The sequence below is a fragment of the Mustela nivalis genome (genome assembly GCF_964662115.1).
Source record: "Mustela nivalis genome assembly, chromosome: 2".
NCBI lineage: Eukaryota > Metazoa > Chordata > Mammalia > Carnivora > Mustelidae > Mustela > Mustela nivalis.
Window position 1 is genome coordinate 16923377 of NC_139021.1, and position 25500 is coordinate 16948876.

Here is a 25500-nt window from a genome sequence, read left to right on the forward strand (position 1 = left end):
ATGGCAAAGTCTCCAAAGCCAGAAGCACAGGTGTCTGAAATATCCTCTCCTAGACCCGGATCCAGCTTCTTCCTGTCTGCCTTTCTCACGCACACATCCCATCCGGACATGGAAAGACAGAGCCATCACTTGGCCTGGCCTGATGTCACTCTCCAGTCACGGCAGTAAGAGGGGGACGATTGTAGAGCGCCTGTGTGCTGGGCTCCCTGCATACCTGAGCTCAGTTAATCCTCACAAAGGCCCCATGGTAAAGATCTGCCCCTCCAGGTCTCCAGTGAGGAAGCAGGGGTGCGAAAAAGGCTAAGTAACCCCCCCAGGCCCACCTAGCTCTGTGAGCCAGAGAGCTGGGATTCGAACTTGGGGCTGACTGCAGAGCTAGAACTCCTCATCCACCTGTCTGTCCATTCGCCCATCTGTCCATCCATTCACCATCCATCCATCCCACAGTCCTCTAGGGAGCATCTCCTCTGTGTCTGGCACTGAGCTTGGGCCGGAGGACAGGGGAGAGGGGACAAGAGAGACACAAAGCTTGTCCTCGTGGAGCTTGCAAATGCAGGGGGATGCAGAAGGCAATAAACGGGCATATGATGACACGTTGTGAAAAGCAAGATGGAGGAAAATGAAGCAGGGTTGGAGGATGGCACAGCAGATTGGCAGCGCTGGGGGAGGCAAGTACAGCACCTGGGATGAGACATTTAAGGAGATGCCCTCTCTTGGGGTCCTGCACGTCCAAGTTCGGCGCTGGCATGGCCTTGGTTCCTTACATTTTGCACCCATAGAAGCTTACTCGCCCCAGTCCCATCCTGTCCCACAGGCGGGGAGTCCTGGAGGGCAGGTGACATTGGTCCAAGACATCAGCGGGCAGGTCTCTCCAAGGCAACAGGAGTCCACAAATAAGAACCACTGCAGGGTTGTGTGGTTTTTCAGCCAAAGATCAAAACTCTACGATATTCAATATTGAGCGCATCTTCTGGAAAAGGCCAACTTATCTGGAGTCCCTGATTTTTCAGTGTTTCCTGTGTGGGAGGAAGTGGGGGGACTACCTGAAGAATATGCTTATGCATGCTTCATACACATGCTTAGTTTAGATAAGCTGGCCCAAAGTCCATTAGTCCCTGTGACATTAAACTTCGAGACCAGAGATTCCCAAAGTGGGCTCCCTGGGCCAACAGTGTCAGCTTTTCCTGGACACTTGTTAGCAATGCAGACTCTAGGCTCTTGCTCCAGACCTACTGATTCATAAATTTTAAGGAGCCCTTCCAGGTGATTCTGGGGCCTGCCCACGTTTGAAAACCACTGGGTAGATGAGTTTCACGCTGAACAGTGATGGACTCTTTATTTTTTAGTTTTTTTTTTAGTCTAAGGTTTTTTTAAAATTTAAATTTAATTAATTAACATGTAGTGTATTATTAGTTTCAGAGGTAGAGGTCAGAGATGCAACAGTCTTATATAACACCCAGGGCTCATTCCGTCACGTGCCCTCCTTAATGCCCATTCCCCAGTGACCCCATTCCCCCCATTCCTCTCCCCTCCAGCAACCCTCAGTTTGTTTCCTACACAAACTGTCTCTTATGGCTTGTCTCTCTCTCTCTGACTCCATCTTGTTTTATTTTTCCCTCCCTTCCCCTATGAGCCTCCGTTTTGTTTCTTAAATTCCACATTATCAGTAAGATCATATGATAATTGTCTTTCTCTGATTGACTTATTTCGCTTAACATGATACCTTGTAGTTCCATCCATATTGTTGCAAATGGCAAAATTTCATATTTTTTTGATGGCTGAGTAATATTCCATTGTATATATAAACCACATCTTCTTTATCCATTCATCTGTTGATGGGCATGTGGGCTCTTTCCATAGTTTGGCTATTGTGGACGTTGCTGCTGTAAACATTCAGGTGCACGTGTCCCTCTGGAACACTACATTTGTATCTTTAGGGTAAATGCCCAGTAGTGCAATTGCTGGGTCATAGAGTAGCTCTATTTTTAGCTTCTTAAAGAACCTCCATACTGTCTTCCAGAGTCCCGCACCAGCTTGCATTCCCACCAACAGGGTAAGAGGGTTCCCCTTTCCCCACATAGTGAGGGACTCTTTAAACCTTACCTGGGCAGAGACACAAAAGCCAGCCTTCTCTGAGAAATGGCAGTGTCCTCATCACCAGTTCTCGGCAGTCCGGGGAGGGTAGTGACTTACCTTGGGTCACCTGAGTGTGCGCAGGTGTGCGGCACGTGGCCTGCGGGTCTCACTCCCACTCTGCCATAGTTTATGAATCTATTTGTGGAGGAGAAGGGAGAGCCTCCTTCCTTCTCTGTGTAGAAGAGCTAGGACAGGCTTCCACATCAACATTTACGCCCTGTGTTGAAAGTCCCATTAGTGCTGTCGGACGTCCCCAAGACAGAAAATGAGAAATGTCAAAGGAATCTGTCATAAGAGCTCTGAGATTGGCGGCGGGGGTGTTGGAGCCCTTGTGACATATCCTGGGAGCCAGACGGCAATGAAGAACGAGGAGCAGAGGAAAAGGTTATAAAAATGTTTAGTCTTTGCTTTATTGAGTTACAACAAATGAGCAACAAGTTAGAAAAAATGGTTTTTTTTTTTTTTTCAAACTCCCTAGCATTTTATTTGTGCAGGGTACCCAAATGGGGGGCTAGGGGGAGGGTTGGGTTGCAAACACAACTCATATTGCGACATTTACACCAGATATGTCTCTTGGTTTTTCCTCTTTAGAAGTTAGGACTAACTGGAAAGAAAAAAAAAAAGTGCACTCCAGAATCTAAAATTGGCCCAAACACAAACACACAAACAAACAAACAAAAACCAGTTCATGGTGAGGCTTCAAGCTGAAATCTTGTCAAAAACCACACGGAGAAAAGCCAGTCAGGAACAGAAACCAAAAACTGAAGCGGTTCATCTTTGTACCATCTAGATAGGAAGACCTCTTGTTTTAATTTCATAGAAGTAATGATAATGCTAAAAATGGGGGAGCCCTTTCTGCTGGTATCTGAAAAGAGGCCACCTGCCCCTGGGGTCTCTGGTGCTGGCTCGGCCCGCGGTCAGCCGAAGAGGCCAGGCGGTGGAGAAACCAGATCTACCTGCTGGCAGTTCGGAAAGCCTTGTGCGTGGCTAAACAGGGACCCCAGTGGGGGAGAACTGGAAATGGATCTGATCCGGAAGCTCCATCATCTGTAAACCCTCTCAAAGTGGAGACAGATGCCCCAATCCAAGCCCTTCCCACAGAGAAATCGCGCAAATTTCAAACTACGTAAAAAAAAAAAAAAAAAAAAATGAACTCTCCCTACCTAAAGTCCAGTAGATATAACGGCACTAATGCTAACAATTCCCCCCACTGCCCAAAATTAATAAAATAAAGATTAAAAATAAAAAGAAAAGGAAAAAAGAGAGAAGCACGTGTGATCAGCCCTCCCGCCTGGGAAAAAAAAAAAAAACCTTACAATGGTAGTGCTGGAAAAGGATGCTGCCCTTGATTAAAAAGGTAACAAAATTCCCACATTGTACAAATTGGTTCCAGTATAGCAAGAGGTGGGGGCCAGGGCAGAGGAGCAAACTATTTACAGGGACCCATTGAAAACGCAGTAGTAGGACTTTGGCACTATGAACAATTCCCACCGGTCCTCCGGGCGGCGTGAGTGAGGGCTGGGGTTCCTGTTCCCTGCAGCCACGTGCCCGCTAAGTGGTTCCACTTGGAGTCTCTGGCCAGGGTGGCCCATGGCCGGGGAGGGAGGTTCTCTTCTTTCGTCAAAGACAGAACGCCCCCTTTATCAGCAATGCAGTTCCAACAGACGTCCCTAGGAAGATGACACAAAACCAGAAACAAGATGTCAGGAGATGCTCATTCCCTTGTGGGGTGTGGGGGGGGGGGTTGGGGGAGTGGAGGCAGGGGTCACTCTTCCTGGGGAAGGCCCCTTCCGAAGCCATCCTGGGGCTTGGGGGAGAGATAAATGCCCAGGTTTGGGGCCAGGTTTTTAATTTTTTACTTTTTAAAAGATTTTATTTATTTATTGGAGAGAGAGAGCATGGGCAGGGAGGAGGGGCAGAGAGAGAGGAGGAAGCAGGCTCCATGCTGAGCAGGGAGCCCAGTGCGGGGCTCAATCCCAGGACCCTGAGATCATGACCTGAGCGGAAGGCAGAGGCTTAACCCACTGAGCCACCCAGGCGCCCTGGGGCTAGTTGTTAAAAAGGAGTGTGTGTTTCTGAGTCCAGTCTGACATCACAGGAAGTGCCTCCAGAATCAGGCCTTTGAAAACAGGAGGGTTTTCTGGGCAAGTGGAGGTGGTGCAACTGTTTACTTCATTTCAAGGCCCTTTCCTTATTCTTGGAGAGGCGGCCAGGCACAGTGGTTCCTAAGAGGTCCCGGAGTCCGGCAAACTGAATTCGGGTGCTAACTATTCTGTTTATTGACGGTGGGGCCATACATGTGACCTAACCTCTCTAGGACTTAGTTTTTGCTTCTGTAAGACGGTTACTAATAGGGGTTGCGGAGATGATTAAGGAAGCTGACATTCGCCCCAGAATTTGGAAGAGTGTCCAGTATGCGGTTACGTAGTATATAAGATACTTCGGAAGTGTTCTATATCGTATTATATACCTTTGTCGTTGTTGCTAGGTGCAGCCTTTTCTAAGCACGGTAGGATCATAACAAAGTGAGACATTTTAGGTGTATTATTAATTTGGCATTCATATCGACCCAACCGTGTGACCATGAGTCCCACTTTATGGCTGAGCACGGGGAGGCTAAACGCTTTGCCCACGATGAGACAGCAAGGACGTGGACCGGTCACGATTCCAACCCAGGCCATCTCCAGAGTCTATGCTCATAACAAACAGTATCTAATAAGAGTCCATATGCAGAAACGCTTAATTCTTATATTTTTTGAAGTGAGGAGAACAGCGCGAGGACCGTCTGATGAGCTGAACGGTGTCTCCCCAACAGGCTCTGTGGATGTCCCAATCCTCGGGATCTCAGAATGTCACCCGATGTGGATCTTCCGTTACAGAGGTAAGTAATCAAGTGAACATGAGGTCACTGGGGGGGGGGGGCCCTGATCACTCCAGTGCGACTGGTGATGCCACCAACAGGCAAGCTGAACGCAGACTCACACAGGGAGAGCGCCGCGTGAGACAAAGGCAGAGACCACGGTGACGCAGCCACAAGCCCATGGGTGCCACGGAGGGCCAGCTCCTCACCAGACGCTAGGAGAGAGGCGTGCCACAGACTCTCCCCTCACAGCCCCCAGAAAGAAACCAACCCCGCCCACACCAGACTTCCAGCCTCCAGAACTGAGGGAGAACACATCTCCGTTGTGTAAGCCACCCCCTGGAAGGCGGCCCTAGGACGTGAAGACAGACCACCATTACTACCCTGTGGGCTCCTGCGGGGAGGAACCCCAGGGGAGGGCGCAGGGCTGTCCCAGGGACAGCTACTATCCTGTGACAGGCCGGAAGCGTATCGAATCTGCAGGTTCTGAAGCCACCGGCTTGTCCTCTGCCTTGCTCCTCGTCAGGCCTCTCCTCTGGCTGAGAAAGGGGTAGGGAGGGCCCCGAGGAAGGCTCTGGCACAGGGGCCCGGGGGCACGCGGCCTGCACTTCTCAGCCAGAGGCCTCAGCAGGTCACCTATCTTGTCATTCGTTGCCAACGCCGGGAGGTCAAACGTACCCCCATTTCCCAGGAACTCATGACAAGGACAACGAACCCGGCGTTAAGAAGCCAACTTGTGAAGGGAAAGGTCTGTGGGTGAAACCGGAGTCCGGGGGCGTCCTTGGGATCTGGTACTGCCCGAGACTGGTCCGGCACAAGAGCCCCAGGGCTCCTGACACCGGGTGCGGCCAACATCGCTCCGTGCACCAGAAGAGGGAAGCTTCGGGAGGAAGGGTGAGCTCCCCAAGTCAACGTGATTTCTCAGCAGCGCTGTCAAAACCAGGAATGACCCTGCTTGTGACAGCACGGACAGTAACTGGGATTTCTCTCATGCATGCTCCGGGCCAGGCCAGATGCTAGGTGCTGATGCGAACGCCCCTCGTCCGCTCCTTCCAGAAGGCTGGGAGGGAGGTGACTGTGGCGCACACCATGCTGGGTGGAAACGGGGGCTCGGGGCGATTAAATGATGTCAGGCAAGTAGTTAGTGGTGCAGCCTGAGCTCCTCCAAGGCCAGTCCAACGGGAACTGCTCTTCCACACCGGACCCGCGTCCACACTCCGTGTCCTACGTGCGTGTCTCCCCCTGCATGGAGCTGCCTGCGGACAGGGGTGAGCATGTCTGCTTCAAAGGCAGGGGCTGGCGGTTCCGGTCGCCCAGAGATGACCGTGTGCCTATTGCTGATCCCACGGAGAGCCACAGGGTGGCCACAGGTGGGCACATGGACCGTAGCTGGCCTCCTGCTGTGCTCCCCAAGGAACTGGGTTTTCCCCGGCAACCAGGGTCTCTCAGAAGCCTTGCAAAGGGGGCTCCTCTGGGTGGAGGTCCACCCGAGCAGGGCTCAAGACTCCGGGAAGGAGGCCCAAGGCGGGGAGACAGCTACTGCTCTTCCCTCTCCCAGCCGGGCCGACCGTGGGTACCGGCTGCGGTGGGTCCCAGCAGGAAGAGCGGAGTAGTGGGGATCCCAGGTGTGTCCCCGTGCCCCTTCCTAGCTGTGTGCCCGTGTCTGCCGCTTAACCTCCCAGAGACTCGCTTCCACACTTCACACCTGCGGGCCGCCGCGGGGGTTATAGGTGAGGCCGGCCAAGCAAGCAGGTGCTCCCAAAATACCGCTTCAGCTTTTCCTCGAGGAAGGCCACGTGTGTAAAATCGAGGCTTTAGGGGTCCGTGAGCTCACTCACTGGTGTGTGTGTGTGCACGTGTGTGCACGTGCGTGTGAGTAGACCTATTTTCTTTCCTCAAAAATGGAACGGAACCACGTCTCTCCAAAGGCCAAAAGTCTCACATTTTTAGATACACCTCAGCGTAACGGTGCTTCTTCATCTGGCAATGTGTCGGGTTCCCTGTGTCGGGTCCTCTGGACACGGACACACACAATCCTCCGACCAGACGTATTAAGGAAGAAAAAACTACTGAACAAAATCCTTAAAACCTCCCCAAAACAGACTGCAAGGGCAAGAGGGTGACCTGGAGAAAAGGAGACAGAGCTGCTTTTGCAGAGACCCCGGATGTCCTTGGTCGGCTCTGGGCCCTCGGAGGCACCCTGGGAGCCGCTGGACTTCAGCTCTCCTTGACCTCTCCCAGGGTGCATAGCCGCGGGCAGGATTGTGGGAGCCGGTGGGGCTCTCAGAGAGAGGCTGGGAAGCCGCTGGAAACAGAAGGCATGGTCCCCCGGAGGGACAGAGCAGTGGCCCCAGCGCCTTCCCTATGGGCAGCCTTGGCCAGCCACAGGCTACTTTCCCGAAAAGCCTTGCTCCCTGGTGCCCTCCGGTCTCCTTGTGAGGCGCTCCCGCACCTGGGCATCCCAGTACAACCGAGTCACACTGTCTTCACACTGCCTGGCTAACTGTCCATCCTGTGAGGACATGGGCGGGGCCCAGAACATTCACCGCAAGACCCCTTGCCCCGCACCCCCCCCCCCCCGCCGCACTGGGTCTGGCCCCCAAAAGTAAACTCCAAAGTTCATTAGTGAATGAAAAACGGGAAAAAGCACAGTGCTTTGGGAGGCGTGGCTGGTTACCCAAGACTGGTGACGGAGCTCCCTTCTAGGTTTCTATCTTCCAGTAGTACAGTGACTTTGAGGATGTGGCCTCTTGAGAATCCCCTGGGCTTCGAGCTGCAATCTTACCACTGGTCCCTGGTCGGGGACACTCCCCCTGCAGAGAACCAGGACCCAGTGGATTACTTGATCCTAGAGCACTGGATCTCGGCTATGGGAGGAAACAGCAAGGTCGTCGGGCCCTTCGCATATGGCCACTATTCAATCATCTCTACCGAGCAGATGTCCAGCCTCTCCCTGAACCCTGCCCAGGACAGGGAACCCTCTGCCTCCCTTTCTATCTTGGGGACAGCTTGGAAGGTTAAAAAGTACTATCAAATTCTTTAGCAAAATCTGCTTCTTTATTACTTTATCCATTGGGGAAACATGAAAAAATTAGTATTCTTTTCCCATGTGATACCTTTCTGTTTCTGTGTCTCTTTAATTTTCCCTGTAGGGATTTCCCAAAGCCCTGTGGACTCAGGAGAGCGTAACACGGTACTCCGTGAGAAAAACAAGCACTGTGATAGTGATTTATTATCTTAATAATATTTGAGGCAAACTTTCTTGTCTTGCAAGGGGGCATGGTCTGATTTTAATTAGAATTGGGAAAAGGAAAACACGGTGGCAGGGAGAGTGATTAAGCAATGTCCCCGGGGGGCCGGGAAGATTCCATCCCATCCTAAATCATTCCCATGCCAGGCCTCGGTCAATTCAGGCACATCTGGCCAAGACACATCTGGCCAGCGCTCTTTTTCCTGCAGCAGTTTGGGGAGCCTCTCGGCTTGGGGGAATTGCTGAGATTTAAAAGCCAGGTACATCTCCCCCAGGCTGCTTGCAAGGAGGCTGGATGGAAGAATCAGAGGGGTCACTGGTTCTTTCTGCCCTTTTTCCAACTGAGGATCTTATCCAGAGGAGTCCAAAGTATTTGAGCAAACAGAGTTGTATTTTAAATTCATAAGGCACAGCCCTCGTGTTTACGCACGTGGATTTGGGTCTGAATGCCAGCTCCCCCACTTTCCAGCTCAATGATCTTGGATGAGTTACCTTTCTGTGCCTCATTCTCCTCCACCATAAGATTAAAATAAATAAATAAATGTTGACTTCAGAGCGTTGTCAACACATGCAAAGTACAGCACAGTAAGGGCTCAGCTCCCACCCTGACCCCCACCCCTCTGAGATGCAATTAACACCTAAAGGCTTGAGCTTGTACAAGTGGGGCCTCAACTGAAAAGTCAACTTGGAAAGGCAGGAAGCAGTTGACCAAGGTCTTCTCCATAGAGAAAGGACTCAATGCAGAGTGGGCAGCTGAGCATTGCTGATACTAATGCGTGCCGTCCCCCTCCCCAATGCATTTAGGGAATTTCACTCATATTATTTAATTTAATCCTGACAACAAGAGACAACTCTGTTAGTGCCATGGGTTGAATTATGTCCCCTCCCCCACCATTCATCTACAGAAACCCAATCCCCAGTATGACTGTACCAGGAGATGGACCTTCAGGGAGGTGATTATGGTTCAATGAGGTCATAGGGGTGGGGCCCTAGTGTCCCTATAAGGAGAGACCAGGAGTGAGCATGTGCAGAGGAAAGACCAGGAGAGCACACAGAAACAAGGTGGCCATCTGCAAGCCGAGGAGAGAGGCCTCACCAGCCACCAAACCCTGCTGGCACCTGGATCTTGACCTTCCAGCCTCTGGAACGGTGAGGAAATCTATGTTGTTTAAGCACTCACTCTGTTCTATTCTGGCAGCCCTCGTTGACTAATACCATAAGTGTTAAGGTTACAAACACTTACTAATAAGACAGAATAAAGTAATGCGTATGTGGATGCTCTAGAATTTTCCATCATCTGTCCTCCATTTACCACGGGGGGTAGGAAGGTCTGAACACCCAGCTCTCTCCAACATGACTTTCCTTTCACTCCTTCCTGGAGCATCTCAGAGCGTCTCAACCTTTCTCTACAGGATCCTACACACAGAACCATGCAGAATCTTCTTTATGGGTGAGGTAGAAGAATATCAAGAGAAATTTGGATTATAGGTGAGTCCACATAGCACTCTGGCTTTTCACCCCTGCATGTCTATAGAGTGTGAATTCAGGCAAATCACAGCCACAATGGCTACCTTTTAGGTCCCCGATGTCTTAAGTTCCCTCTGGCCTCAGGGGCTTTGAGTACCTGTACCTTCTGCTTGAATGTGGTCCCCTCCTCACGGCTCAGCCAAATCGTGCTTGACTTTTCAGATTTCAAGTCATTTATTATCTCTCGAGAAAACTCGCCCAACCCCTGAAATCAAGTCAAATTCTCCTATTCCATAGTCTCACAGACCAGGGACCTTTCCTTCAAAAAAACTTGTCAGCATGGCAGTCCTTCCTTTTTGTTTGCTTAAAGCTTCATTCCTCACGAGACTGTGGGCATGAGGACAGGGACACGCTGGGCACAGCAGCCCCCCTGACCTCCAGAACCTGGCATGCGGCAGGCATTCCCCAGATACCTGATGCACGAAGGCGCCACGTCACTTACGACAGACGCCTCTGGCCCGGTGACTTCCTCTCCTTGGGGCCCACATCCTTCCTCTGACAGATGAGGGAACTCAGACGTCATAGCTCCTAAGTTGCTAGAAGCTTCCCAAAGCACCATGAGAGCTCCTGCTGTGAGAAGCTCCAGAATCAGGTAAACAGAAGTGTCGCATTTAACTTTATTAGTGCTGGGGCCGCCAGGCTAGTGCGCAGTCCCCGAGAAGCATCGCCCAGTGACGGGTTCTTCAGCAGAACTTTTCCTTCAGCTGCTCGCACACACTGGAGAGCAGTGCCCCGGCGCCACTCCTCTCTGCCTGCTGTCTGCCAAGTGACGGAAGACGAGGAGGAGGAGCCAACGCCTGAAATGTTGGATTCCAGACAACTGAGAGCCAACCACGTTAGCTAATTCTCAGGGTGGTTCAGTACATTGCTGCTGGGTATTTGCTCCCCATTAGGCACTGGGGACTCAGAGATGCATGGGATATGGTCCCTGTGTTCAAGGGGCTGGTGCAGGGGAGACCAGGAAACAGACAACTACATTTTCATCCATCTACCCATCCACCCATCCATCCATCCATCCATCCGCTCATTCGAATATCTGTATTTGGACACCTAATCTGAACAGATCGCGGGGGGCACACATATCCCAGATCCTAAATGGCAGCCACGATGCAACACTGGGTAGCCTTAAATTTTTGAAGCAAGCTGAACGATGTTTTCATCCAATATGTTCCCCATATTTTTCTGGCATTTCACAAAATTTATCTCTTCTCCAAAACCATCCCTAATCGTGAGTTGGAAATTGTCAGAAACTGGGAGGGAGCAGAATTAGCAAATGAATACTTGTGTATTCATTTTTTTGTGTATTGTATTAAGAAGCGGCCAAGCCCTGTTGGTCCAGGCTGAGCTGTGGTGGTGCTGTCCCTGTGCCTGGGTCAGGCACTGACCCGACAGACGAGAGGTGGCCTCTAGCCTCCGCCAACTCTGAGCTGTGGAACAAGGGCAAATCTCTTTGAGCCTCAGTTTTGCCTTCTGCAAAATGGGAAGAAAGCCACACCTATCTCACAGGGATGGAATGAAGTTTGGGCGAGTTACTGGATGTGTGCAGAAGAATCCCAAGCACATGGCACAGGCCAGTAAATAGAAACTCTCAGTAGTAGGAGTTCTGGGATATTCCATCTGGCCAAACATCGAGGCATATGTCTGGCCATGTGGGGCTCAAGTATTCTGACTCATTTTTCGGAAAGGAGGAAATTTACTGTTCAGCCTCTCACCGGGACAGGTCTCTTAGTAGATGGCTTTGATAACTAGACCCAGAGGCTGAATCAAGACAACACAATTCAAGGTCTGGCTAGGCCTCCTTACCTTTCTGTCCAACCTCATGGCCAAGGGAGCCCGGCTGAATCGAACGCTGACGTAAGCTTTCTGAAGCTTCAGTGAGGGGATGCTTAGCTCGCACCAAGGGGGAACCCCGGCATCTGCTCTCAGTTGCCCACCCAAGTTCATCCTCCCTCTCTCGTATACACATCCCCTAACACCTTCTCCGTAGCCAAAACGGTGCATTATTTTCAGGATTATTATACGTGCGACAACTGAACTCAACGGCAGCTTCCTAAATAAATACGTGTTTAAATAAAGGCATCGCTGAATATTTATGAATTTCAAGAGACCCATGTGTTCAGTTCATAAAAGCTGTGAAGTAATTTGGAGGGATTTCTTCCAAGTTGAAAGGTTCCTTTCAGGGGTGCCTGTGTCCAGGATGCCAGTCCTAGGGCGGACCGCAGCCCGTCCCTCCATAAAGTGGCACCTCAGAAATACCAGGAAGCCAGTTAGGGACATCGGATGTCACCAGGTGTTGAGCAGCTCTTAGCATCTTGCTTAGGAACATTTCTCAGCTCGTGCTTGTGGTGTTTACCATAAAGAAACATAAAAGGGGGTTTCTGGGTGTTCCCGGTTTTTGGCGGGGGAGAGAGGGGAAGAAAACAGCGAGTTCGTTCATCTCTGATTTAGCTAATGTTTAATGGCCCATTCTAGGTATTCCCTGCCTCCCAACACCACCATGGGGGTGGGGGGATCAGCCAGAAATGGAGAATTTCTGTCCAAAACAGAGAGGCAGAGACGGTGGTAGGAGCCAGGGCTCTGGGATGGAACTGAGGTGCTGGCTCGGAGAATACAGTAAGCTCCTTGGTTTCAAGCCTCTGTTTTTGGGTTTGTAAAAAATTACAGGCGGGGAGGTGCCTGGGTGGCTCAGTAGGTTGAACATCCGACTCTTGATTTGGGCTTGGGTCATGAGCTCAGGTTCGGGGGATCGAGCCCCGAGCTGGGCTCTATGCTCAGCAGGGAGTCTGCTAAAGATTTTTTTTTCTATCTCCCACTGCCCCTCTCCCTTGCTTTCTCTGTTTCTCTCTAAAGTGGGTAAATAAACCTTTTTTTTTTTAAAAAAAATCTGGCGTCACTAGGACCACTGGGTGAGACCATCTGTGGTCAGGTGCCTAACTCTCTGCCTTGGATCCTCAGGAGTCCGTGTACCCCCTTCCGTCCTCCTGTCATTCCGTCCTCCTGTCCTTCCGTCCTCCTATCCTTCCCTCCAAAGCTGCTCTCTATGGTTTTAGCCTTGTGTCCCCCCTTCATGTTTCTCTCTGGTCTCAGGTCAGGGGCAGGCACGGTGGCAGCCAACACAGGTGGGCATTTTTGGCTGTTGGCGGTGGTACTGCCTGGGGGAGAGGGAATGGGGACAGGTGGCCTCAGGGGGCTCCGGGAGCTGCCATCCCCAGACAACCGCCACTCGGGGATGGGGATCTGGACGTGCCCTCCAAGCTCACTCTGCGATACAGGGACACTCGGCATTCTTCTATTCAAACTCGGTCCAGAAGAGCTTTGCCTGCTGGGGAAAACCATCGTCTTTTCTTCCAGTTGTCCTTTCCCATCGTCTGCTGAACCCCCAATTCGGCTTTCTGGCTATGCCCAAACTTGGTTCCTCAGCTGTACCATTCCTTTTTTTGTCTCTGGAACTTTGCCTTGTCTACTCCTTCCACATGAACCTCTCTTCCTTGCTGGTACATGGGCTAACTCCTTCCCCTCAGCTAGCCCCTGAGGCAGATGTCCCTTCCTCCAGGAAGCCTGCCCTGACCTCAGCCTGAGTTAGTCTCCTGGTCACACCATGGATCACCCCGGCTAGTAAAGGAAAGAGCAGTTTCCTCTCTCCTTGGCCTGACTGAGCTCCATGTGTGTGAGGACCCTCATCTGTCTTCTTCATCCCGTCGTCTTGGTGCTTAGCACAGAGCCCGGCACACAGTAGGTGTGCAGAATGGATTTGCTGAATTGAACTGACTGTTGTCCACTCCATGGCAGGAGGAAAAAGCAATCATGTAGACTCTGTCAGGCATTGGAAAAGGTCAAGAAGACAAGGCAAGCTAGGAGTTTTCAGGCAGATTTGGACTGGACCAAAAAAAAAAAAAAAAAAAAAAATCTCTCCCTTATTTCAACAAGGCAGATACAGGCTGGGCTGGTAGGGTCTCTTAAGAAGGCAGGAAAATAGCCAGAGAGAGGAACCAAGGCATCCAGATGGTGGTGGGCCTGGGGTGCTACTGGTGGCCTCTGTAGCCTTCAGCCCCCTCTGATCACTAGTCCCTCCCTCTATGCTGCATTGTCACCTGTAACCCATTATTGCTCCCTCCTGAAAAGTCGGGGTCGGGGAGAAGGAAGACTTGATGGCATCTGCAACCGGCTGTTCTTTAAATCATTTTCACTAGCTGGCTAGTGAAATTTTCATGGAACTGGCTAAAAACAAGGTTTCCAGAAGACTTTATTTGTGGCCAGGCACCTTATCCCACTGCAAAATAAATGAACCAACGAGTGGCTCACCAGTCAAAGTTGTCCGGACTCATTAATAAAGAGGTATGGTATCTTCCAGGACTCCTTTTGGGACCTTATCAATCATTCTGGAGGTTCTTACTTTATTTTATTACTTGAAAAGGTGACATGGGGGTGTCCCCTTCTGTTGCCTTTTACGGGACCCCTGGAGAAGCCCATGCGGGCAGATGGTAAATCGCACGTCTTCCTCCTGGTTCCACGCTGTCCTTGGAACATTTCGGCTTTGGCCGAGGTGATCTTTGCCTCCCGTGGCCCTCGCCCCGCTGCCCGCTCTATTCTGAACCCACTGCGGAGCCGGCAGTCGGGCCTTTAGGCCTTGATGTGTACAGACCTCTCCGGAAAGCACAAACATCGGGCTTGGGCGCCGTGTCCCATCATGTGGATGACACGGCCATTAGTAACCATGACAACCTCCCTTCCCAGGCTTTTGTGGCTCCTCGGGCCTCATTTGCATCCGTTTCTTCCAGAACTGAAGGGGTTCCAGGGACCCAATCAGCACGATTAGAAACTGGGTGACTTGGTGACATCCATGCCTTCCTTTAGCCGGGCCAAGGCAAAGACCCAGACCTGTCAGGTTAAAAGAAACAACCCCAGATCTCTAGCCAGTAAGCCAGTAGACTTGGTTAACTACTCTAAAAAAATCCAAAAAGGAAAGAAAATGAAGAAAAAAAAAAAAAAGGATGGAAAGAAAAAGGAAAAACATCCTTTGTTTCTTAGAGCAGCAAACACGAAGAAAGAGAAGGATGTGTCTCCGTGACGATTGCATCTAGACTTTAGAATGGACAGGCCCCAGAGGGAGGTGTCCATAAGAGGCCACAGGCGGTGGCGCTGTCACCCATCAGCCTTGCAAATGAGGACAGAGAATCTGCCAGCGCCTAGTGAGACAGGGAGACTGAAGGAGTCCACGAAAGTCTGCTTCTTGCTGCCTTTCCTGTTTCCATTCTCGCGAGGACCTGCACCCCCGCCCTACACACGCCTTCATGTGTGTCCTCCTTGAAAGGGGCAAGGAATTAGTGACTTCTCTGGAGGCTTCCGGCACAATCGGTAACATCCCAGGAATGACCGGGCACGGCTGGCGTGTGTCTAAGCCTATTGCAGACGACTGGCCCTAGACATCGTGACGTGACAGACCCTCTGGGATCATGGGAATGAGTAACTTAGGAGGATGACTGGATGCTGACCTTGTTCCTACCAGTTCACCGATGACTAGAACGAAGTCGTCAAGGAAAACCCCAGACCCCAAGCCAAGATGGGATCCATGGTCCTTTCCTCTCCGCGTCTCCCAGGCCCTCCGGCTGTATCTGCTCTCTCTCTATACCTCAGTAAACTCTGCTCTCGCTTTCCGCTGGCTCACATCTGATTTCCATCCAATGTGAAGCCAAGGACCCTCTCGGCTGGTCCTGCCCGACCCACTCTGGCTCCTCCGACCCTGCCTGATGGCATCACTATTTTCCTTCCTTTTAAAAATAAGACCCCATCATCTGTGTCACCATCTCGGTCCCCTACAAACCTATACTGACCCCGGCAATGAAAAGGGAGAAAACCGGCGCCCTCCCCTCGTTCCCAGATGGGGAGCAGGTGGAGTTACCTGTTAGGCCTGGCCGGCCTCTGCCGGGATGCTGTCCGAGTCCGAGCCGGCCAGTTCGGCGGCACCTTCGGCTGCGGTCTGACTCCAGCTGTCGGACCGGTCTGAGACGGCGTCCTCCTCTCCGACCGTGACCTCCACCCAATCCACGACGCCCGACTCCTCGTTCTCCTCGCTGCCGGGTCCGTCCCGGCTGCTGCCCTCCGACCTGTCTGAGGCGCCTTCCGAAGGCTTGGCCGGCGCACCGTCTTTTGCCGGCTCGTTGCTCACTTTCCCCCTGGGTACTAACTTCTCCAAGTCCTCCTCGCAGAGCTTTTTGGGGTCCTTGTAGTGGGGCTGAGCCACCTCGCTCCCATTCTTCGGGCTCTCGGCCGCGACGGCTCTCGCGGCTTTCCTTGGCGCCGCGTCGTGGCTGTGGCCGTGACCGTGCTCGCCGGCTAGGTGTCGGGACTGCTCCACCCACTTCAAGGTCCCGGTTTTTAGCAAGCATCTGTTCTCCTTGAACCAACGCACGATTTCAGTCCGGACCAGGCCGGTCTTGGCCGCTAACTGGTCATACTCCTGGGGGGTGGGCCACTGGGTTCTGGCGAACGTGCTCCGCAGGAGATGGACCTGTTCTTGACTCTTCGTAATTGCTGGTGAGGGGCTGGGCAGGGAACCGGCTAACTGGGCCCCGGAGAGCTGGTCGAGCCGAGACAGAGCACCGTTGGGGGCCCCCACGTCTTGGCCTTTTTTGCTGGCCCCCATAGAATCCAAGACAGCTTGCTCCATGCTGTCCCGAAGCTTCCGTCTCTCCGAGAACCAGGATTCGATCTCCCTTCTGCTGAGTTTCGTGTCCACCCTTAGCCTGTCCAGTTCCGCTTGGGTCGGGAAGGAGCTTTTCAAAAAGCTGTCTTCCAGGATCTTAACCTGACCCTGGGTTTTTTCTTTGAATTTCTGTGGGGCGAAGTCTGGGTACGCGTGGTATGTGCGGCCGTGTCGGGAGGCCGCGAGGGCCAGCTGGTCTTTGGCAAGGGATTCGCTGGTGATGTGCACGATGCCTCTTTGACACCGGTACCGGTGATCGCTGAACCACTTCTTGATCTCACTCCTGGCCAGGCCGGTCACCTCGATGAGCCGATAGACCTCCGCGTCGTCGGGGAACTGGCTCTGGAGAAAGCTGGCCTTGAGATGCGCGATCTGCTCCTTTGTCTTCTTGCGGTCGCTGGCCGGGGTCAGGGAAGGGGGGTTGGCTACCTTGGGTGGGGGCTCTGGCACCTGAGCGACGTGTGGACGCTTGGGCTCGGAGGCAGCCTGGGGAGTCACCAAAGGTCTCTTCTGGCCGTGGTTGGTCACTCCGGCCACGGCAAGTGTGATGGGGGAGCAAGAGACGGTCGTCGACCCGCTCGTCACCTGAGTCAGCACCAGGCTGGTCTGGCCGAGAATCTGGCACGGCAATGCTGTCTGGAGGATGGGCTGTGACATCTTGGTGGGCGCCAACTGGGCTGGCAGCACGGTGATCGTCGGGGGTACCGACTGGATGGTGCCATTAAACATCTTTTTCCGGGCCTCCTCCACCTCCTCCGGGGACCAGCTGATGCCGTGCTTTAAGCGCTGGGTGGCGAACCAGATTCTGATGTGCTCCTCTGGGTGCTTGGAGGCAGCGGTCAGCCAGGACAGCTCAGCCTGAGTTGGGTAAGGGAACTTGTTGAAGGAGTTGATCATGGTGGCATTCGTGTCCAGGGCAGAGTTGTATTTGGTAGTATTCAGCGGGACGGGGACCTTGGGGACAAGGTTGATATTTGGTGGGAGCTGGACAGAAGGCATGACGTGTCCTAGCGTGTCCTGGAGGAGCTCCACGCCTCCGAGTCTCGAGAGGATCTCAGCCGCGTCAGTCACCAGGCGGGCCGTCCCCTCCACGTGGTTTTCGGGGGTGGCCTCCTCGGGCTTCTTGGGCACCTTCTTGGCATCAGCTTTTGGTTTCCCTGGCTTCATGATGGGCGTCTTACTCACGGAGATGCCGGGATCACCGTCGCCGCTGGTGGGGCCGCTGGCGGCGATGGACACGACGTGGTTGGTGGCTTCGATGGACTGCTCCAAGACAGTCTGATTATTGCGCTTGATCAACTTCAGCTTGAAGTTGGTCTCCCCGGGATGGAACTTGGAGTTGTGGTCGGACAAGGAGTCGTACTTTTTGGTTGTGAAGTTACATTCGGCACACACGTAGAGGGGGTTGAGGATCACGTTGGGGTGCTGCATGTCAACGTGCTCCGTGAACTCGTTCAGGTTTTGCGTGGAGTAGGGGCAGTACTTGCATTCGTAACCACCTTGGAGTTTTTTGGATTGGTTTTCCCCTGTAGATTTCACTTCGATCACTTCATTTTCTTTGGAAGAGTTTTCGGGTTCCACTGTCCAATTGTCCTTGGCTGCTTCAGGCTGTGGCGCGCTGATTCCTTTTTCTTTGGCCCTGTCTCCTTCCTCGGGCACATCCTGTTCTACTACTTGTGGGGTCCGAACCATGCACGGCGTGGTAGATTTTCGCTTGCTTGCCATGCTGCCTGTCTGTGTGCAATAGTTTAATCTTGGGGGTGGGCAGGGGTGGGCAGGTAGGAAAGGGGCAGTGAGATTTTTGGAACAAGTAAGATAAAAGGCTTTGGGCTTGTAGTCCCCCTCCAATGGCTTTGGCTTTCCTTGAATGCTGAAGTCTAATGTTTGAGTGTTGAGAATGATCTCAGCCCAGAAAATTGTCACTGCTCCAATGGCTACACACAAGAGGCAGCATCATATCTGTGGGATAAGAACAAAGACAGGGTCAGTGTTTTTCCACAAGGTGGAAGAAACTAGCATTTCTTTCTAAGCCACACCGACTGGCACCCCAAAGGAAACACCTAGGTAAGGACAGATGGTCAGAGTGGGGCCCATGAAAACGAAAGGTCATCTTCTTCTCTTCCTCTCTTTGGAAACGGCCGTGAGAACTGGCCCAGAGCAAGCAAAGGAGGGTGCAGGTCACTCGTTCGTGTCTAGCGGCAAACAGAGAAAAGCAACAAAGGCACTGAGTGGTGGGTGGGCTGGTGGAAGGGATATTGAAGACAAGATGTCACTGGGTCCTCTAGCGACTTTAATTGATGCTACATCAGAAGCAAGACCTGGGAAGGGCAAGCGGTGTTTCATGGGCATTAGAAAATGGGTATCCATGTTTGTTTCTTATTGTAAGAGTAAAATCACCAGGAGAGAAAATCCAGAAAATGCTTTGAAGTGTAAAGAAGAAAAAAAATTACCCTAAGTATTGTAGTGCCTTCCTTTCACTCATAGAAAGGTTCCTCATTTCTACAAATATTGAGCAAAATAATGATTAAGAAAATGGCTGCATGGTATTTTCTTGTAGGGACAGACCACACATAATGTATTTAGCCTTCCAACTTTTGCTGGATATTTATTTCCAATTTTTGGCTCTTCTCAACAAAATTATGGTCAACACCCTGAGTCCTTATTTCTGACAACTACCTTTGCTTAGATACAGAAGCACTGGGTCAAAGAGTAGGTACATTTGAAGTTCTCTTGACTCACTTGGCCAGCTTTTGCATCAGCCAGACCTTCCCCAAGCAGTGAGCGAGAACGCTCGATTTACCGCTCTACTTACAGGAAATACTACCACGAAAAAGCCTTGCCAATTAGGTAGGGTTAAACTGTCTTCATATGTCTTTGTGCTTTCCTTGATTGCTAATCAGGTTGAATTGTTTCCAGAGATTTACTTGCCACGTGTGTTCTTTCTTTTTGAATTGCTTATTTATGCCATTTTTATCTTATGATGCTCAGTGGTTTTATTATTAATGTAGGAGTTCTCTCCAGATTAAGAATATCAGTATGTTATTATATTTGTTACAAAATTTTTCTAGTCTATCATTTATCTTATACTCTTGTAGATGATGTTTTTCTTGTTTTACATGTAAAAATGTTAAGTTTTGGAGGCAGCAAATTTTCTTTTGTGGCTCCTTTCATTGTGATTTTATATGTAGAAAGTGATTTCCAGTTACAAGAAACAAACTCTGGGGGGCTCGGGGGCAGGCAGGAAAGGGTAATGATTAAGAGGTACAAATTTTCACTTATAAACAAAGTAAGTCCTGGGGATGTAAAGTGCAGCATAGGGAATATAGTCAATGATACTGTAATAACTTTGTACGGTGACAGAAGGTGACTAGACTTATTGTGGGGACTACTTCCTAATGACAGGAAAACATGGAATCGCTACAAGGTGCCCCTGAAAATAACAGGATATTATATGTCAATCATATTTCAACAGAAAAAATAAATAAAAATCATTTGCACATTTAATAAAAAGGAAAGTGATTGTCTTCTTTGATAACTGAGACATATTACTCTATGTTTTCTTAGAGTGTTTTAGCTTTATTTGTTACATCTGGAATTGGGCTGATCTTGGGTTAAGCTAAAAGATATAATTCTAACCATTTTTCTTGAAAGTTACCAATTATCTCATAGCACATATTGTGTTATCTTTTCTAGATATGGAATCATCTTTGTCATACATTAAATTTTTATATATACTAGGGCGTTTCTGAGTCATCTATTCTGTGCCTCTTATCTAGGTACTGGGACCCGTACTTGTGCCTCACTTAATTTTTTTTTTTTTTAATAGAGTATGTTTTATCCAGTCACTGTGACAAACAGTATAGAGGCTCCTGAGAAAAAAATACAGCTACCACGTGACATCAACCCCCTCCCCCTAAAAGAGTGTGTTTTAATATCTGGTAGAGTGAATTCCTCCTTATCACTCTTCTTTTGCAAAACATTTCTGGGTTATTTTGATCATTTATTCACCTCAATCAATTCTCATAAATCAGAATCATCTGCAAAATAAAAATCCTGTTAAAATTTTGATTGGAATTGCATTAAACAAATATTAACTGGGGAGTACAGGAACAATTTGCTTAATAGGAGTAGGATATGTTAGCGGAAGGCAGGCTGGGGAGTGAGCCATGCTGAGCGTCTAAATGCATGTGCTGATATGGAGGGGCCCTTTTGTTGTGTGGTTAAAGGAGAAGGGAGGTGGGTTTTGAAACCCGTATGGCTGACATCCAGGAGGCAGGGGAGTGGGAGAGATGGCATACCACCTCTCGACCTTCCCAGTAGCTTGGGCTTGGGAGTCCCACTGACAGAATGTTCAAGGTGAAAGAGAAGACCTATTTTTATTTATTTATTTATTTGACACAGAGAGAGAGATCACAAGTAGGCAGAGAGGAAGGCAGAGAGAGGGGGAAGCAGGCTCCCCGCTGAGCAGAGAGCCCGATGCAGGGCTCGATCCCAGCACCCTGAGATCACAACACAGAGGCAGAGGCCTAACCCACTGAGCCACCCCGGCACCCTGTGAAGACTTATTTTTATGAGCAACTTTGCAGGACTCTACCCACGCCCATCTGCTGAGGGGCTCAGGTGCAAAGCTGACCAGGACCCAGGGAGGGCCATTTCCCCTTGTGAACCCAGGACGCAGCCGTCCGAAGGAGGAGCCCTGGAATTTCCACGCTGGGCAATGTCCGCAGTAGCGAGGGACGATCCCTTGTGGCCCTGGTGAGGAGAGGACATGGGCACAGCCGAGCAGAGGGGACCGTGTCTTCTGGCTAAGCACACCCAAATGGCCCTTGTCAGCCATACACTGCCTCCTCCAGGGTTTCTCATCTCCGTCAGTGGTTCCACCACCGCTCATTCTGGCCCCAAACCTCCTTGTGTCGCCCCAGGGAATCCATCCGCAATCCTGCCGATGCGATCTTCAAAATAAATCTGGTATCAGACCGCTCGGCACCGCTTCCCCTTCTCCCTGCCTTGTCTCAGCTACCACCCTCTCCTGCCCACCTGGGAGCCTGCGGCAGCCTCCCCTGGGTCTCCTGCTTCCTTCCTCGGCAGAGCAGAGGGATGTTTTAACATAAGAATCAGTTCACGCTGCCTGTCTGCAGGAAGCCCTTTCTCCGGGCCTCTTATAACAGTCCTCAAACCCTCCAATGTTCCGGCCCGGGGTTCCTGCTCCCTCTCGGGCATCACACTCCGGCTGCTGGAGCAGGGGCACCCCTTCCATCGCGGGGCCTCTGCTGGACCGTCCTACCCCAGCACTCCTCAGTGATCACACTCCCTGCCAGAGGGGACTTTCCTGACCGCCACCCCTCCGAAACAAATGCCTCCCCACATCACTCTATTTCCTTACCCTACTTCGCTTTCTTTGTAGCACTTTTCAATATTTAAGATTTACGCCTACATTTGGGGGGTGAGAGGAGAGGGCAGTATTTACCTGCTTACTTATTTCTTCCTCTAGAACTGTGCTTTCCATCCGCCAGCCACTAGCCACATGCGGTTCTTTGAATTTAGATGAATGAAAATAAAATTAAAAGCCAGTTCCTCAGTCACACTGGCCACATTTCAAGTCCTCAGCAGCCCTGGGTGGACCATGGCTATTGCATTAAACAGCGCAGGCTGTTTCTATCCTTGAGGTACCTTCTACTAGATGGTGCTATTTTACTGCATTTTATTTTTTTTAAAGATTTTATTTATTTGTCAGAGAAAGAGAGAGAGAGAGAGAGCAGCAGGCAGAGGGAGAAACAGGCTCCCCGCTGAGCAGGGAGCCTGATGTGGGACTCAATCCCAGGACCCCAGTATGACAACCGGAGCCCAAGGCAGACACTTAACTGACTGAGCCACCCAGATGGTGTTACCACCTAGATGGTGTTATTTTAGAATATAAACTCCATAAATGCAGAAACTTTTCACTGTTGTTTCCCCAGAGCCCAGAACCACACCTGGGCCATAGTACACCTTCTAGAAATGCTGGCTGAAAGTTTAAGTTACTTGCAGGATGGTTGCCTAGTGGGAACTGTGGCTGATGCGGGGCAAGGAGGCTGTATGCACACATGTGTGCACCCTTGTACCTGCGTGTGCATGTACTAGGGCTCACAGGAATGGAGAAACTCTGTCAGGGGAAGGGGGTCCTAACCTTCCACAGAGGGTCCTGTTGACACAACGGAAGGTGGCTAAATTTGCACACACTGGCCAAGAGATTTGGGCATTTGAAGTACAATTTTTTAAAAAAGGATTTTATTTATTTATTTGAGAGACAGAGAGAGAGAGAACTAGAGGGAGAAGCAGACTCCCCACTGAGCAGGGAGCGCGGTGCTGGGCTCGATCCCAGGACCCTGGGATCATGACCTGGGCCGAAGGCAGAGGCTTCACCATCTGAGACGCCCAGGTGCCCCTTTCCTCACCTCTTTAAAAGCCCTCTCTGCAAACCCAGTCCCACTCTCAGGGGTAGGACTGTAACACACAGATTTGGCGGAGCGGCAGGAGGGTGGCTGGGGGAGACATGACTCAGTCCGTAACAGCCAGGCAGGGCAGTGCCAACCAAACTCCCCCCACGGTACGAAAGTGATCCGTTCACATAATCCGCCAATACTGAGCACGACCAGTGCAGACGCACCCAGGACACTGGAATCTCTGCTCTGGCGGAGCTCACGATCACGGGCACAGACGGGCAGAAGCCCGAATGCTGATCAGCACCATGGAGGAAAGTCAAGCAGTGGTAAGATGCAGAGTGGGGTGGCCTGCGACCCTAAGCAGGGAGCTAACGAAACACAGAGCACGCCGTGCCTCATTCCGTAGGACAGGGCGGGAGGAAGGCAAAAAGCTTCCCAGAGGAGGTTATCTTCTTCTAGAAACAAGACAACACGGCTCTGATGAGTTGAAACGCTCCCACTTCGTGGATGAGTCCTCACAACAGGTCTGCGAGGTAGGTGTTGCGAGCCTCCGTTGACGGAGGAATGCGCCCAGGCTGGGAGGCGAGGTGCCTTGCCCGAGCTCACATGGCAAGTTCACGGCAGAGCTGGGACTTGAACAAAGTCAGTCCAAGCCGAACCCGTGCTCCCGGCCCACGATGCAGCCTCTGCTGGTGGAGCAGGGCCCCATGGGTGGAGTAGGATCCTGGCGTAGAGAGAAAGGGGAGGGGGACCCCCATCAGAGGAACAGACTCCTGGACAGAGGAAACAGCAGGAGCAAGGATGAGTCTGGGAATGACGGGACTGAGGTCAAAGGGCAGAGTCAGGGTGGAAGCTGGGAAGAGGCTGGCGAGTCAGCTTGGGCCTCGACTGTGGAGGGCCTTGAATGCCATGGCAAGGAGCTGTCATTTCATTCTGTCGGCAACAGAGTCATGGGAGCAGCAGGTTTTGGAGATACGTCTCTGGGGTGGTGGGGCAGGGGTGGCAGGAAGAGAAGGCACATCAGGGAAGGTAGGAAGCCCCGAACCAAGCAGATGAACAATAATCTGAACAAACCCCAAATTAAACAGTGAGGGCACAGGCTGCTGGAGAGACTCCTCTCTCTGCCGTGACATTTGTTTACTAAGCACATGGTGAGGGCTCTTTGCTTTGCATCTGGAACTTTCTTCCATTCAGTCTGGACCTCCTTCCCCATGACTGGATGGTTCGAGTCTGAATGTGGTAAAACCAATTCTCCCTCAATCGCTTTCCCCTTACCAACGCCAGCTAACATTCACGGAAGTCCTAGTATATGTCAAGCCTTAAGTGCGTCACTTTTCAGAGACCCTCTGCAGACTCGGAAGCTCAGAGAGGTTAAGGAGCTTGACCAAAGTCACGCAGCCCAGAGCAGCAGAGCTAGGAACAAGCTGTACGGGGATCTTGTTAAAATGCAGGTTCTGATTCACTGAGTCCAGGGTGGGACCAAGATTCTGCAGCCCCCAGTGGAGGATGGCCCCGCAGAGGTGAGCCAGGCGTGGAGCAGGAAGGTTCTGGAAGCTTCCCTGAAAATGCACTTCCCCACGGTCATCCCTCCTCACCCCTCCTCCCCAGACTCAGGGTGGTAGCATTTCCTGGCCTCTCCCTACAGGTGGCCTGCGGCCCTCAGGGGAAGGAAAAATGGGTCAGACTGTCAAACCAGCCCCTGGAGACTCAGTCGCAAGGCGACTGACACACAGTCTGGCTGTCAGATTCGAGAAACGTCCAGGCTCCTGACTCCCCCAGGAAGGCACACGGGTGGGGAGAGATGAAGAGTCAGACTTAAGAGACCCTGGTGGCTGGGGGTCTCTGCCCAAGGGGGAGCAGAGGTCAGAGCCAGCCAGGGAGCCCATGCCCCCTGGGCCTCCCAGGCTGGCGTCGCACCTCCCCGGGAGCACGTGGGCCGCTCTCAAGAAATCGGACCTCAGGGCATCAGGGGTGGGGGGATCGCTGCTTCTCATTTCAGGGGGCTTTCCGCTGCGGCTGTCAGAGGAAATAACAGGGCTGTCTCTGGGCTTTCAAAGGAAGCATCTTGTCAAGACATCAAAGCCAAAAAAGATGCTTTTAGCTTTGCTGGGCCTTCTGACAGAGCTCTTAACGGATTCTGCCTCAGTTCATAAGGGTAGACCTTGAGTGTGTGTGTGTGTGTGTGTGTGTGCGCGCGCACGTGCGTGCGCCTATGTGTGTGTAAGTGTGTGATTGTTCCTTTATGGTCTGAAGTTACAACATCCCCCCAGCCCACTGCTGCCTCAGAAGAAGGAATCCGGAAGGGTAGGTGCCCTGTGGTGGTGATGGGGGTGGGGGGGTGTGGAAAGAAAGGAGCCTGATGCAGGGGTCTTGGGCTTTGCTCTGGCTGCCTAGGTCGCCCCCCACCTGTCTCCATCCTTGCTCCATTTCCTCACCTGTTAAATGGAAATCACTTTTGAAATGTCACTGGTGACCCCGAGTTAGTTCCTGAGTTTTACTGATTTCTCCCCAGCCTACTTAAATCCAAACTTGAATTTTGTGTGTGTGTGGGGGGGGTGGGCCTACAACGTGGCTCCTCACCCATTAGATACCACCTGGGCTG

At 51.5% G+C, this 25500-nt stretch overlaps 1 protein-coding gene across 2 annotated transcripts in view; it reads right to left on the reverse strand.

The window, feature by feature from the left end:
• Positions 1-2521: 2521 nt before the first annotated feature.
• Positions 2522-25500, reverse strand: part of ZHX2 (zinc fingers and homeoboxes 2) — a 156149-nt gene continuing 133170 nt past the window's right edge. For both annotated transcript variants that reach the window (XM_082721771.1, XM_082721772.1), the window contains exons 3-4: positions 15673-18435; positions 2522-3806 (exon numbers count right to left, since the gene is read on the reverse strand). In XM_082721771.1, the coding sequence (XP_082577897.1) occupies positions 15676-18201 (2526 nt within the window). In that variant the 5' untranslated portion in view covers positions 18202-18435 and the 3' untranslated portion in view covers positions 2522-3806; positions 15673-15675. The remainder of the gene's footprint in view (positions 3807-15672; positions 18436-25500) is intronic.